The following is a 14,880-nucleotide window of genomic DNA, read 5'->3' as shown; positions in this document are numbered from 1 at the left end:
CAGTGTCCTTTTATTCTACCATTTTTAAATTATTCATTTCAAACCGATATAAGTCTTTGTAAAACCTGAAATATATGCATATGTATTCAAAGCCTTCAATTTGTTTTTGAATGTTGGACAGTCAGAGGCCCTGAAGCATCAGCGTCCAAAAGCTGGGATGAAGAACGTGGGGAAATGTAAAGTTGTTTTCCGAGCGGCCAAAAGGCCGCCAGGCAAAGTGATCCAGGAATACCATCCCCCCCCCATCCATCCCCCCCCCCAAAGTGATCCAGGAATACCCCCCCCCCCCCCCCCATGCAGCAGTATTTACAGTGGAAGGCCTAACAAACAAAAAACACCAACGATGAAACTAATTGAACGCAAATTAGGAAACCAAACACAGAACATAAGAAAGTATATTAGGCTATAATCAACAAATGTGTTTTTTGAAAAGTCTGCCTCCTGGTGGCGCTATAACAGACTGTTCTGGACAATTTGGGGCAGAGGTTCTTCATCCAGCTAGTGTGTGTGTGCAAAATTTGGCATCGACCGGATTAACCAGAGATTAGCTGTTCACAGACGGACGGACGGACCCACACACACACACACGGATGGAGTGCAAAACATACTCTCTCCCCATGCCTTCGGCCTGGTGGAGACAACAAACAGGCATACTGTACAGTACCACTACAACCTGACCTGCCCTGGTGGAGACCTGTGCCCCGAGGGCCACTTTATCTAGTTCCTCTGGACTATGGACACACACACACGTCCGTCCGTGTGTGTGTCCATCTGTGGACAGCTAATCTCTGCCACCGTTGCCTTGATCGCAGACACAGTCTCTGCACACACACACACACTCCCTGGATGCCAGAGCTGAAACTCTGCCTCAACATTGTCTACTTGTTAGTCTGCTGTACTTCCATTGAGAGAGGGACTTTTTTTTCTTTTCATGCTTAGATCAATAATTTCCATCTAAACCCAACAGCATTGGGCACAAGATAATGACCTAAAATCCAAAAAGTAAAGTAATGCCACATGCATGCATAACAGATGAAAAGTCTCCCCCCTGCAATGCTGTGTTAATAGACAGAAATGTCTTTGATGTGTGGCAGTCACAGTGTGGGCCATAGATAAGAAAGTAGGCACAAAGAATGCAGTCATAATAATATATGCACGTAAAGGCACGTAATGATAAGTCTGGCTTGGCCATACCACACTGCGTCCGCCGACGGCAATTAATTTTTTGTTATTTTGCACCGGCAGATTTGCGTCTGACCAGTGAGTTGGGCCACGCAAAGGCTAACTTAATGATGTGTCTGTGGAGCAGACAGCAGGCCTCGCCTTTGACCAAACCACAAGATAATAATGACACATACTGTTAAAGTATTTACAGAATACCAACCAACCCCCGTGTCTGATGCTTCTTCTGTCTGAACCTAATCCTTTAGACTTTCCTTTTCCTCTCTTTGCTTTGCTTTTGCTTTGTCGTCATCCAGGTGTCGTGCAAGTTGGCGGTCGCTTTCTTCCAGTTCAGCATTCTGGCTAATTATTTCTGGTTGCTGGTGGAGGGTATGTACCTGCAGACCCTGCTGGCCCTCACCTTTGTCTCTCAGAAGAAGTACTTCTGGTGGTACATCCTAATTGGATGGGGTGAGTTATTAGGGCGACAGACGGGGTACTTTTAACCATGATGTAATCCAATGCAGTTGCTTGCTGAAAATCTACATAATTGAATATTAAGGCTGACATGATACTGATGATGTCAGTAACATCATAAACATGTTCAGTATCGTTTCACCGTCATGGTCAGTATCACGGTCAGTATCATGTCAGTAGCGTCATGGTCAGTATCATGTCAGTAGCATGTCAGTAGTGTCATGGTCAGTATCATGTAAGTAGCATGTCAGTAGTGTCATGGTCAGTATCACGGTCAGTATCATGTCAGTAGCATGTCAGTAGTGTCATGGTCAGTATCATGTCAGTAGTGTCATGGTCAGTATCATGGTCAGTACAAGAGATGCGATAATGGATAGGGGGCAATATATGGCCCAAAAATAGTTAAGAAAAACGTCCTTATTACCGCATGTACAAATAACCTTAACTTGTGATTTTACATTCCAGGGCTGCCATCAACAGTTCTTATAATATGGGTGCTGGCCAGATACTTCTTTGATAACAGAGGGTATGTTACTTTCTACTTTCTACCCCCCCCCCCCCCCCCCCCCTCGATATATTTGCCGAAAGCTCACAATGCATTACAACACTTTTCCCCCAAAAAATGCCAAACGTTCACAACCAGAATCTGGATTCTTGGGTGGCTGATTTTAATTGCAGTTGCTGGGATGACACGGACAATGTGGGCTATTGGTGGATCATCAAAGGACCGATAACAGCCTCGTTGCTGGTAAGCATTATCAAAGGACCGATAACAGCCTCATTGCTGGTAAGATAACAGCCTCATTGCTGGTAAGATAACAGCCTCTGAGAACAGCTTCTAGCTTGCATCATTTTCTAATTAGGATGTATTTATGCCATGGACTTTAATATTCAAATGTTTGCTTTGTCAGGGTGAGAATTACTGTCGGAGGAGATTAGACGGTTTTGTGTGTGCGATGTCATGTGTGTGTGTGTGTGTGTGTGTGTGTGTGTGTGTGTGTGTGTGTGTGACTGTGTGTGTGTGTGTGTGTGTGTGTGTGTGTGTGTGTGTGTGTGTGTGTGTGTGTGTGACTGTGTGTGTGTGTGTGTGTGTGTGACTGTGTGTGTGTGTGTGTGTGTGTGTGTGTGTGTGTGTGTGACTGTGTGTGTGTGTGTGTGTGTGTGTGTGTGTGTGTGACTGTGTGTGTGTGTGTGTGTGTTTGTGTGTGTGTGTGTGTGTGTGTGTGTGTGTGTGTGTGTGTGTGTGTGTGTGTGTGTGTGTGTGTCCTTGCCAGGTCAATATTGTCATCTTCGTCAATGTTATCCGGATTCTCGTCCAGAAACTCAACTCCCCGGCCATGGGGGGAAGTAACGACACTGGACACTTCATGTAAGCAGTGCATGATACAATAATATAGGACTATAGGCTTACTGTATATACTGTATGTGAGAAGTGCAACGAAAGAGCTGAGCTGTTCTCACTGAGCTCATGAGAACACAGCATGTTGACGTGATACTGATACAGAGGAGCCAGTGGCGTTTCCAGGAATGACATTTTGGGGCAGGAAAGAATTACATTTTGGGCGGGCAAGATGTGTTAATTGTCGTCTCCCCGGACCCCGTGCACAATCAGTAGCACTAAATTAGGCCTATTCATAGTCTGGATTTTAGGTGGTGAGGTGACCACCGCTCCGGTGGTGAGCTGACCACCGGAGCTGAAATAACGTTGAGCAGTGGTGAGTAAAAACAGAGAGAAGGGCTGGGGCTCTTCACCGCGGCTCAGTGACGTCATGTTGTAGTTCGGTGGTCACCCCACCACCGTAAATCCAGAATATGTATGAGCCTTTAAAGGTTTTCAAAGAAATATACCTGCCAGACATTAGGATACAAAGGCTGAAAGTCAAGCATTTGCATTAGAATGAGTGCCAATCCGCTGTCCACTGTGACACTGTCTTGTTTTTGTCTATTGTGTATGGACTTTGGCCAGGCAGAAAATGGATTTGGACAGGCCTGTCCTCGCCTTATTGTAGATACGCCTCTGAGAGGAGAAAATAAAATACATTTACAATGTATTTACAATAAAAAAAACTTATATTTCAAATGAAATATGTATTTCAAACACTTGCCGAGGAAGATGCATGAAACTATATCTTGACTTCAAGTATACAGGCTATAAATATCTTCACCGTGTGTCGGCGAGTTGACTCTGAATGTGTCACGAAAGAAAGTTAACATTTGCCAGGCTTAGCTTTATACAAATAGTGTCTCAGCGAGTCACGTATCATCAATATCGTGTGTATTTATAGATGTTCCTTTCAGTGTGACAGCCTGGTGGACTGGAGTCACGAAGGCAGTGGTGGAAAACATGTTTTACTTAACCCATTCTGACCCGAGATCAGATTCATACGAGGTTTCCACTGGACACACACTGGTCTGATTAACCCATTCTGACCTGAGATCAGATTAAAAAAAATGTCAGTCGTTCTTCGATTTTTCAAAAATAGCAGACCTACAAGCTCGTAGCGCGCCACTCGGTGGCGCGCTACGAGCTTGTAGATCTGCTATTTTTCAATAGCTAACACCAAAATGGATTCCCGTTCAGAATGGGTTAAGTGAAAGTATACTGCAATAGAGAAATACTCCGTTGCAAGTAAAAGTCCGGAATTCAAAATGTACTTGGGGTAAAAGTGCAAAAGTATTGGCATCAAAATGTACTTAAAAGTATACCAAAAGCTAAAGTAATCACTATGCAGAATGTCCCATTTCCCAAGTTTTCTTTTGAAAATAGCAGATCTACATTCCATTCCACATTTAGTTACTTTAAGTTTACAGTCCACTGCATGACGACGGTTGCAGACGATATTATAGCCGGCATGCTGAAACATTAAAAGATAACTTACCTTTCGTTCAACATTCACAATATTTTAATCTTTTGTCTTCTCTTTGCCCTTCTGTTCCTTTCTTATTTCTACCTTTGTATCTACCTATACTGTACCCCCCCACCCCCCCCCCCCCCCACCTCCTCTCTCTCTCTCCCATTCTCCCAAAACCCCATTCTGTGGAATCCCTTATCTCCTGCCCCCCAGGAGGCTGGCTAAATCCACGCTGTTCCTCATCCCGCTGTTTGGGATGCACTACACTGTGTTTGCCTTCCTGCCAGAGAACACTGGCGTGGCTGCCAGACTGTCCATTGAGTTGGGCCTCGGCTCCTTTCAGGTACCGTACCGGTACCGACCCGGGGACATGGAGTCGGTGGGCACAATGGATGGAAAACTATACACCCTATCTGTATTTACACAGGCAAACCCACAGCATTACGTTATGTCCACGTTGTAAGGTCTCATATAAGGGCCCTGTCTTGCGCACCACCTTACCCCTTATGCCATTATTTGAGTGGTGCAACCACACCAAGGAACAGCAATGTCCGTGTCCGACCTAGCTATGTGACGTTAACACACCTATGTGACTATGAGCACGAGTATGACTATCAGTACCAGTAGGGGCACTGTTGTGCCAGAAACAGAGAGAGAGAGAGAGAGAGAGAGAGAGAGTGCTGCACTGTTGCCTGCTAATGAGAGAGAGAGAGAGAGAGAGAGAGGGGGGGGGGGGGGGAGTTGCAACACTCAGTTCACATGGGTGTGATTTTGTTTTACTATTTTGAAAAACCGATCTACCAATAGACGATCTCATAACGTGTGCATGTACTGTAGATCAGCTATAGTTGAACCATTTCAAAATGTTTTTCAAAATAGTAAATGGTAGTAAAAGTCGTTTGGGGATAATATAAGGGGAAAGGCGGCACGCAAGACCGGGCACTGGCCTAGCGTAAAAAATGAACACTGAGGATCATCATACGATGCTGTGTATAGAAGTTACTGTCTGCTACCATGAATGAATGGGTACTGCTGTTTGTATACTGTAGGTGTTATAGCCTGTTGCTATCGTACTGCTGTTTGTATAGCTGTTATTCTATGGATGGAGCTCGTTAACTTTTATTGATAAAGAGCACCTTATCGATCAGGCTTATCGAGCCGGTGTCTTATCGAGCCGGGGTCTTATCGAGCCGGGGTCTTATCGAGCCGGGGTCTTCGAGCATTTTCTATTATTTTGTGGAAAGACGAGAGACGACAATAAATTCTGTACAGAACCAGTATCTGCAGTTGTGAGTGACTGTGAGTCAATCAAAAATTAAATGATGACAAAAGCATTAAACATGACGTAATGGACCGCTATATGCTCGATAATAACAGGCTTGATAAGCCAAAAGCATATTGATACCGGGTACTCAATAAGCTTGTTATCGAGTTTTTCCCGGGTATCGTGTTTCGAGCTCCATCTATATTGCTATCGTGAATGGGTACTGCTGATTGTACAGTGTAGGACCTACACTGTAGGTGTTATTGCTATGGTGAATGGGTACTGCTGATTGTACACTGTAGGTGTTATTGCTATCGTGAATGGGCACTGCCGATTTAAAAACCGCCAGCTCACCAGCTCAACCTTCTGTGTTGCAGGGCTTTGTGGTTGCGTTCCTGTACTGTTTCATGAATGGAGAGGTCAGTGCTACGCATATCATTTTCATAATTAATAATAACCCCCTGCAGTCTTTATGATGCGAGAGATGTCAATGCGAGAGCATAATGTACAATACATTACACATACGCATTTATTATAATACATTAAGTGTCAATATGTTATATCCAGAGTCACAGACGTCTGTCTTCATGATGCATTTCGTGATGCATTTCTGAGCGGTGCACACAGCTCCAATGACTCCAAACACTGGCTTTGTGTGTCCCCTGTCTACGGGGCAGCTAAAATGAATATAAAAAATATCTAACTATTGAATCGAGCAACTTCAAAACTTCTGCGGTGTTCACATAAGCCCGAGAAGACAATAAAATGACCAAAAACATAGTTTTAAAGTGACATATCCATAACTTGTTTTGTGTATGTATTGTATGTATATGCACACACACACAGGTCCAAACAGAGCTACGGCGGTGGCTGTGGAGGTGTTACTCACAGAGCCACCTGACCCGAGGCAAGCAACGCGTCTCCCTCACCCAGGTCACCATGCTGGACCGCGGGGGGTCCCGGAGACCCCCCTCCACCAGCAACCTCACCACTGACTGTGTGACTCCAGAGCCTATAGTAACACCCACCCAGTGCACCCACGCACCCACCCCTCTGTGAGGAGGGTCCAGGTAGAGTGACCACAACAAAAACATCATCGTCGTGGTTGGTCAGAACTGACATTTTTTTTCTTACCGTCGTGAGTCCTCTCGATCTGAAACGGCTCTTCTCTGTTCCAGAAAAGAAAAGAAAAACCACAACACACATTAGTTTCAGGTCGGAGGCCATGCAGTGTTGTTGTCAAAGTTTACTTTCAAACTGGGTGGGGTAGCCTGTATACCTCCACATGCGTCACAACCCCGCCAACCACGCCTCCCCCCCCCCTTCATTGTCGGGTGAAAAGAAGATGGTGGCTTAAGCCCCGGGTATGGGAGGAGACCCGAGGCTATCTTCACCCTCCCAATGACTTACTGTGGGGGTAAATATGGACCGATTCTCAATTTGTCGCAGCCTACGTATAATGCTTATGAAACAGAAAGATTGGGTTTTGGGTAAGACTGACGTTATGCATCTTTCAGGACCTTTCACTGCTTTGTCTCAACCATTATACTCAATGGCTCTGGTCTCAGCCACCGCCCACCGCGGTAGATATTTTGACATTCCGTTTTTTTGTTTTTTTTATGTTGCCACTACTGTTGGAGCAGCCATATCCCGATGTTCTGGAGCATCTTTGTAATGTTAGTGTTAGTAAAAAGCAGGTAAAAGAGTAACGTTTGAGGCAGACTAACATCAGTCACTTTTCCATTCACTGTAGTAGAAGCTTGGTGCGGGGAAACCAGATGTGTCGTCTCCGCCTACAGGAAATACGTAGGCTGCGACCATGAGACCCGTTACGGAATCGGTCCATTGGGGTATAGCAGAGATGGAGTACCCGTAGAGAGGCGGGGGACGTGGGAATTACTTTTGAAATTGGGACTTGAAGGGGAGAAAATGTTTTTATTTATTTTTCTTTTGTCTTGGAGGGGCATGTGTTGCTCAACAACATAGCCTTTTCATAATCTGCCTGCCCTGAGATCTCTGTTATTGGAAAAACTTAAATAAAAAGATTTTTCTGGCTCTACAAGCCAGAAAGGTTGGAGAAAATGGTGGTCGTTGAAAAATAAAAATAAATGTTGACACTGCAGAGAATTGTGCAGCATGAATTCACCAATGCTTGAGCTGGTGTTCAGTTCCATCCACCCCAAGGTTTATTTTAATGACAGATCGAGAGTGAAGTGAAAGACTCATTAGTTTGGTTCTGGTCTAACATATGATATACTGCTTCTGATAGGTCATCAACCATCATGATATACTGTAGTGTAATACACCGGTGTTGCAAGCCTGCTCACACGGGCTGCTCATTTGTGCAGGAGCTGACATGAAGAAGCCAGGGGGAAGACTTTCATGTCCATTAAACACCAGCTCATGGTATGCTTTTCAACGGTCACAGCTGGTGCAAACTGGATTTATTTACAGACTGTGTGTCGTATCTGCGTTATCCAGTGGTGGTACTCATACTTGAGTATCAATACTGCAATGCAGTAAATACTAAATATTACTTAGTATACTTAAAGGACAACTTTAGTTTTTTTCAACCAAGGTTCATGTTTTAAGTTATTAGAGAAAGTAAAAGATGAGTGTTACTTTTTTTTTCATTTGCTGCTTTGTTTCGTTTTAGGGATTTCAGCTGTTTTTGACAGGGGGGCGGGAATATTTAACACCAACGTCAAGTCAGTTCTCCTCTATAGATCAGAGACATGGAGAGTGACAAATACTACCACCAACAGACATTTGTCAACAGATGCCTGAGGCGCATTCTGAACATCAGGTGGCCCGATGAAATCTCAAATGCCAGCCTGTTGGGAGAAAACCAACCAAAACTCCATCAGCCAGGATGTGAAGAAGAGAAAGTGGGCGTGGATTGGTCGGACATACCCTCCGAAAACCCACTGACTACTACTACACTACTCGTTACTGGGAAAAGTAATACTATTACAGTAATACATTACTAGTAACTAGTTACTGCCCAACACTGGTCAGTGGTCACTTATACTGGTATACGTGTTGCTGCTCATTTCTCTCCCGGGATCAATAAAGGACTTCCCCTTCAGAAACCACTCCCCCACATCAGAATGCCAAACTGACTATTATTGCAATGCAAGAAACCTTATAGTCTCCAGAAAGTAATTCAGTAAAGGTCCAGTATTCAAAGTTTACTTGCGTAAAAGTGTTAGCTTAAAGTACCAAAAGTAGAGTAGTAGTGGAGTAGAAGTAAATTTAAAAAGAAAAAAATGCTCCAGTAAAGTTTGTAGCCTACTTAAGCACTACTTATCACTGAGAACCAGAGAGGCGAGACCCCGAGGGACTTGTCTGAGACACACACACACACACACACACACACAGTGCTCAATCTTCCATACAGCACAATTGGCATGTCATCTCATCACCGAATGTCATATATTTCGTGAAGCTACTACTGTATCCTGAAGCTTGCCTGCGAGGGAGAAGTCTTTGAACTTTTGAAGTGCTGTATTTTATAAATATTCATTGGGTTTTTTCTCGTCGTCTGTCATTGGACTCCTGCTGGTTCTGACAACCCGATCATAATTCTCCTCTACTGTACGCGACACCAGCAAAGGAACAGAGAGACGAGCGGGTTCTCACACGTCTGCGCTACAGTATATGCAGTAAACCTGGCTCAAAAACATAACTGCGTGAGGCATAATAATAATAATATGTAACTCAAAACAGTGTAAACTTCCGGTTCAGGCCAGGGCTTTGTCACTATTCGCCAATAGAAGAAAAAATACAAAAATGTTAAAAAGAAATACATGCACTTAAAACATCTCTGCTTACTCGTGTCACTTCACTTATACTGGTTACTTGTTGCTGCTCATTTCTCTCCCAGGGATCAATGGACCATAATGCAGACCACGGCCATCTTACCATAAAAGTTAATGGCAAGGTGCTAACAAGGTGCAACTTCCCATAGACAGCCCCTTCATCCAAACAGTCCTATCTGATTGTATTACATAAAGTCAAACTCACCAACATTCAACAGCTGTACGAAAAGCTTGCGTTACTTTCTGTCCTGGCAGGTTTTTTTTTCTTTTCTAAGTGTTGCAGTTTGGAAGTGCTCGTTAGATATCACTCAACTGCCCTGCATGCGTACCACCTGTTTTGAATTTGCACATGCAATGCAGGAGGCAGCAGGACGTTTTGCTTTACTGAGAACGAGTGCTTCCAAACTCTGGCAACATGGCCGCAGTCTGCAAACGGTCAATAAAAGGATAATCTTATCTTCAGAAACATCAGAATGCCAAACTGACCATTATTGCAATGCCTGGCCGGGTGAAAAGAAACCGTAGTCTCCAGAAGGTAATTATTCACCACAGACGAAGATTTATTTTGCAGTCAGCTTTTACAACATGATCATTTTGGACATGATTTTTTCGGGACACCAGAACACATGTGACACATGACACACTGTATATCATCATCTTACAGTCATGACACACTGTATATCATCATCTTACACATGACACACTGTATATCATCATCTTACAGTCTTGGTCGTTGGTTACATGACACACTGTATATCATCAACTTACAGTCTTGGTCGTTGGTTATGCACAATAATTGCACATATTGGACATTATCTTTTATATCCTCATCACATGTTTTCATACACACATGCACTTAGATTCTCGCTCTTTGACACACACACACACACACACACACGCACACGCACGCACACACGCACACGCACGCACACACGCACGCGCATATTATGTATACATATAGTTTGTCACACACAAAGTACACAAAAAGGAATATATTACAAAATCACAGTCACAAATATTACAGGTCTTCATCATATAATATATCAAGATCATATGTACAGTATATAGACACACACACACACACACTCACACACACTCACATCGCACGCGCACACACAAACATGTACAAGAATAGACATCATTTGTACACAATGGCAACCGATAGCAGGCGAAGATTAAGAGCAGCTGAGCAACAATGGTACATTCAGAATTCCATGGAGGTCAATGGAATTCATCCACACTGAACACTCATAGTAATACACACACACACACACCACAGACTGAACAGGCCAAAGTAGCCAAAGAAATAAATATCCATGTAACAACCAGGAGAAAACTAAAGATATATGCTTACATTTAAGCAAAACATCTCAACATGTCAAAAAATTATAATCATTGTATGTGTGTATCATTTAGGGGGAAAAAATGTTTTTTTTTACCAAACGATATGAATGTTTGTTGTCCCTTATCACTATCAGTAACACAAAAATAAGCCTGCGTTCTTTTCAGGTCAGAATGCAAATATTCTGACCTAAATAACTTAACCTTGTTGACAATAAATCGATATACCGGGGGGGAAAAGTAAAAGAAAATGAAACTGTTGGACGATGCAAATCTAACTCTTCAACTCCCCATCCCCCCAAGACAGCAACGAGTGGCACGACATGAGAGTCACGACGCCCAAATCTACATCAGTCAAAACGGCTCCCTTATCTCCCTGTATCACCTCACCTCAGGACTTTCATTTTCACCACTCACACAGCTATAAGAACAAAACAAATCTAACAATTAGCTGCCACCTTGTGGCGAACAGAGGCGACGCACGCACGCTCACGCACACGCCCGAGGAGGGAGCTCCTAATGTTATTTTCACAGACAGTAACAGCTTTGAGACATGGTCGTTTTCCATCTGAGCCACTTAGTAATGGACCCAGAGTGACGGCTGGTGATAGAACACATTACAGTAACAAGCAGCAGCAGCGACTAGGGTTTTCTTTTTTTTTCCCTCATCATGTCATCACGTGCAGGAACACAGCACCATTTCTTTTTAAGCAATGGCTCACGCCAGTATGGAGGCCAATCTATTCTTCATTGTGTATGAGATGCGTGGGATATTTCCTAAACAATGTACTGTACATGGTTATCTGAAGCCAGGGCACAAGAGGTGCAGATTCTCACCAAGTGTTGTGGGTTGTGGCATCTGAACATTTCTCTGTTTTTGTGGTAATCAAATTATTCGGTGGCCACTACAGTATGTAACCCTCCACTCACATATGCTTCCCTTATCCTCGCAACTACACTAACATCTGCTGCCTATTCGAATTCCGAGCACTAAAATGTCGCATGCTCTTTCTTCGCCTTTCTTCTACTACACTACTAAAACTTTTTGAGACATTATGTGTGCTCGGTTGGGTGTGACCATAGACTGTAAAAAAATATATGGGCGAAGGGAGGCCCATTGGTTTCTACAGGCCGTTGGCAAATTGAAACACTCCATCTTTGAACTTCCGCGGCCCCCGAAATGAAACCAGAAACGACTGCTTTTGGCCGAAATTAAACCGGATTAAAACGGTTAAGAACAGTGACATTCACTATAGTGTGTCTTGTTGTTAACACCATTATGTTGCCTTGAGAAGTAACTGCAAGGTGAGCGTTGTCGTCCCAACTTAGAAATACACAGATGGGCTCTTTTCTTTTTCTTGCCATGTCTGCAGAGAGACTGAATTGTCTTGTTTGGTGGTACGTATACTATCTTGCGTAGTTATTATGCCTCATCTCAGCAAGGTGAGAATGACAACATAAATTATTCTCCACACTACAGTACTTGTAGGGGTTGTAGTAACTCTATGTTTCTGTTTCCCAACAGAAACATAGAAATTCTGTTTCCCAACAGAAACAGAGGTGGAATTGTGCCACTTTGCCGACTGTCACCTACATTTGTGGAACTCAAACTCAAAGTGAAGTCAATTGATAATAAAGTCGCCCATCTGTCACAGAATTATCGATATATATATATATACACACACACACACACACACACACACACACACACACACACACACACACACACACACACACACACACACACACACACACACACACACACACACACACACACACACACACACACACACACACAAGCACATGGGTACAAAATGAGTCTTATGAATGGATGATAAATTACGATACATCCTAATTGGCTCAAGAGCATCACCATCTTTTCGGCACATGAAAGACACCGTAATACATTCTTTGTTTACATGAATGGACATGAAATTAAAAAGAAGAGATAAATATCATCATCATGGATAAATAAATACATCTATTCTGTCTGTCTGTTTTCCCTCTTCTGTAATCTGTACAGTTCGCACACATTCTTTCATAAAAAGGAAAAGTAGAAATGGTACAAGGAGAAGTTAGGTGACACCCCACGATTGTCGAGAGCTATTACATTAAAGCATTTAGTGTGAATTGTACAACATGCAATGTTTGTGTTTCTATTTTATTTCTTTGTTTCGTTGATGTGTTTTGTGTTCAGCTCCACGCTTAATTTGCCAAATCAAATTGGTTTAGCTTGTTTTTTCTTTTATGAATACATCTCGTAGGAATTGGTTATATTGGGTGTATGTGAGAGTGAGACACAACATGTCTAAAGAGAAAGAAAGTGTGAAAGAAAAGAACATTTCTAATAAAGCATAAATGAGCACAATCTCTCCATTATTAGAATACTTTCGCTACAGAATACCTGTACATTAGGCCAAATTGAGGAAACATATATTATATATTATAAATTTTTTTTTAATAATAATTGTACATAATTACTCTATTCAAGCATGCTTTGCAGAAAAGGGAAAAAGTAGCTCATTCTTTGCAGAAGAATGCTCAAACTGCCTCTTTATTGTCGCCATGAATCTACGTGATATTCTACTGTGACCGACTACTATTGACCAGGCACTTTGGAATGTGAATGTGAGACAATGTGGGTGTTACAACCAGGCAGCGGGCCTGGCTGAGACTCACAGAGGAAACAGAACCAGGCCGCGGGCCTGGCTGAGACTCACAGAGGAAACAGAACCAGCCAGCGGGCCTGGCTGAGACTCAGAGAGGAAACAGAACCAGGCAGCGCGCCTGGCTGAGACTCAGAGGAAACAGAACCAGGCAGCGCGCCTGGTTCTGACTCACAGAGGAAACAGAACCAGGCAGTGGGCCTGGCTGAGACTCACAGAGGAAACAGAACCAGGCAGCGGGCCTGGCTGAGACTCACAGAGGAAACAGAACCAGGCAGTGGGCCTGGCTGAGACTCACAGAGGAAACAGAACCAGGCAGCGGGCCTGGCTGAGACTCACAGAGGAAACAGAACCAGGCCGCGGGCCTGGCTGAGACTCACAGAGGAAACAGAACCAGGCAGCGGGCCGGGCCTGGCTGAGACTCACAGAGGAAACAGAACCAGTCAGCGGGCCTGGCTGAGACTCACAGAGGAAACAGAACCAGTCAGCGGGCCTGGCTGAGACTCAGAGAGGAAACAGAACCAGGCAGTGGGCCTGGCTGAGACTCACAGAGGAAACAGAACCAGGCAGCGGGCCTGGCTGAGACTCAGAGAGGAAACAGAACCAGGCAGCGGGCCTGGCTGAGACTCAGAGAGGAAACAGAACCAGGCAGCGGGCCTGGCTGAGACTCACAGAGGAAACAGAACCAGGCTGCGGGCCTGGCTGAGACTCACAGAGGAAACAGAACCAGGCAGCGGGCCTGGCTGAGACTCACAGAGGAAACAGAGGGTGCAGGGTTATCTAGGGCAGTGGTTCTCAAACATTTTCATGTCAAGGACCCCTAAATCGACATTTTATTAACCTGCGGACCCCCATTTGAAAAGATATTCCAGGGACCCCCATAAGAGAAGATTTGTATAACGGGTTCTCAACCATTTTCACTACACAAGGACCCCCATTTAACGGATTTATTTTTAATCTCTAGGACCCCAATTTATATTTATATTGTAAAATCAATGTTAGTTTAACTCTGAGAGTGTACAAATGGAACCAAATTTCCAATGCTTGACAAAGTTTTCTAGTAGGCTATAGTTTGTCGATTACTTTTGATGCATTGATAGTATTTGTTTTAATTTTATTTCTTTTTTCCATGTATTAAAAAGGTCATAAAGGTCCTTAAATTGTAACTTCACTGTCATCTGCATGGGGACCCCCCCTCAAAATCACCTGGGGACCCCCGACATGCACACAGGTTGAGAACCAACTGATCTAGGTGTATATGTGTGTGTGTGCACAGCTCGGACAGACCGGACAGGTGG

At 43.8% G+C, this 14,880-nt stretch overlaps 1 protein-coding gene across 1 annotated transcript in view; it reads left to right on the top strand.

The window, feature by feature from the left end:
- LOC308325367 (vasoactive intestinal polypeptide receptor 1-like) overlaps nt 1-13,670 on the top strand; it is a gene marked incomplete at both ends in the record, with an annotated part of 48,505 nt that extends 34,835 nt beyond the window's left edge. The window contains 8 exons of the mRNA XM_080777851.1: nt 1,479-1,632; nt 2,104-2,164; nt 2,317-2,386; nt 2,913-3,007; nt 4,704-4,833; nt 6,132-6,173; nt 6,601-6,771; nt 13,572-13,670. Of these exons, the coding sequence (XP_080633977.1) occupies nt 1,479-1,632; nt 2,104-2,164; nt 2,317-2,386; nt 2,913-3,007; nt 4,704-4,833; nt 6,132-6,173; nt 6,601-6,771; nt 13,572-13,670 (822 nt within the window). The remainder of the gene's footprint in view (nt 1-1,478; nt 1,633-2,103; nt 2,165-2,316; nt 2,387-2,912; nt 3,008-4,703; nt 4,834-6,131; nt 6,174-6,600; nt 6,772-13,571) is intronic.
- Nucleotides 13,671-14,880: the final 1,210 nt, after the last annotated feature.

The sequence above is a fragment of the Protomyctophum bolini genome, assembly GCF_963924005.1.
Source record: "Protomyctophum bolini genome assembly, chromosome: 12".
In the NCBI taxonomy this organism is placed as follows: domain Eukaryota; kingdom Metazoa; phylum Chordata; class Actinopteri; order Myctophiformes; family Myctophidae; genus Protomyctophum; species Protomyctophum bolini.
Note: the sequence above shows the minus strand (reverse complement) of the source record. Positions and strands in the feature narration are given on the sequence as shown.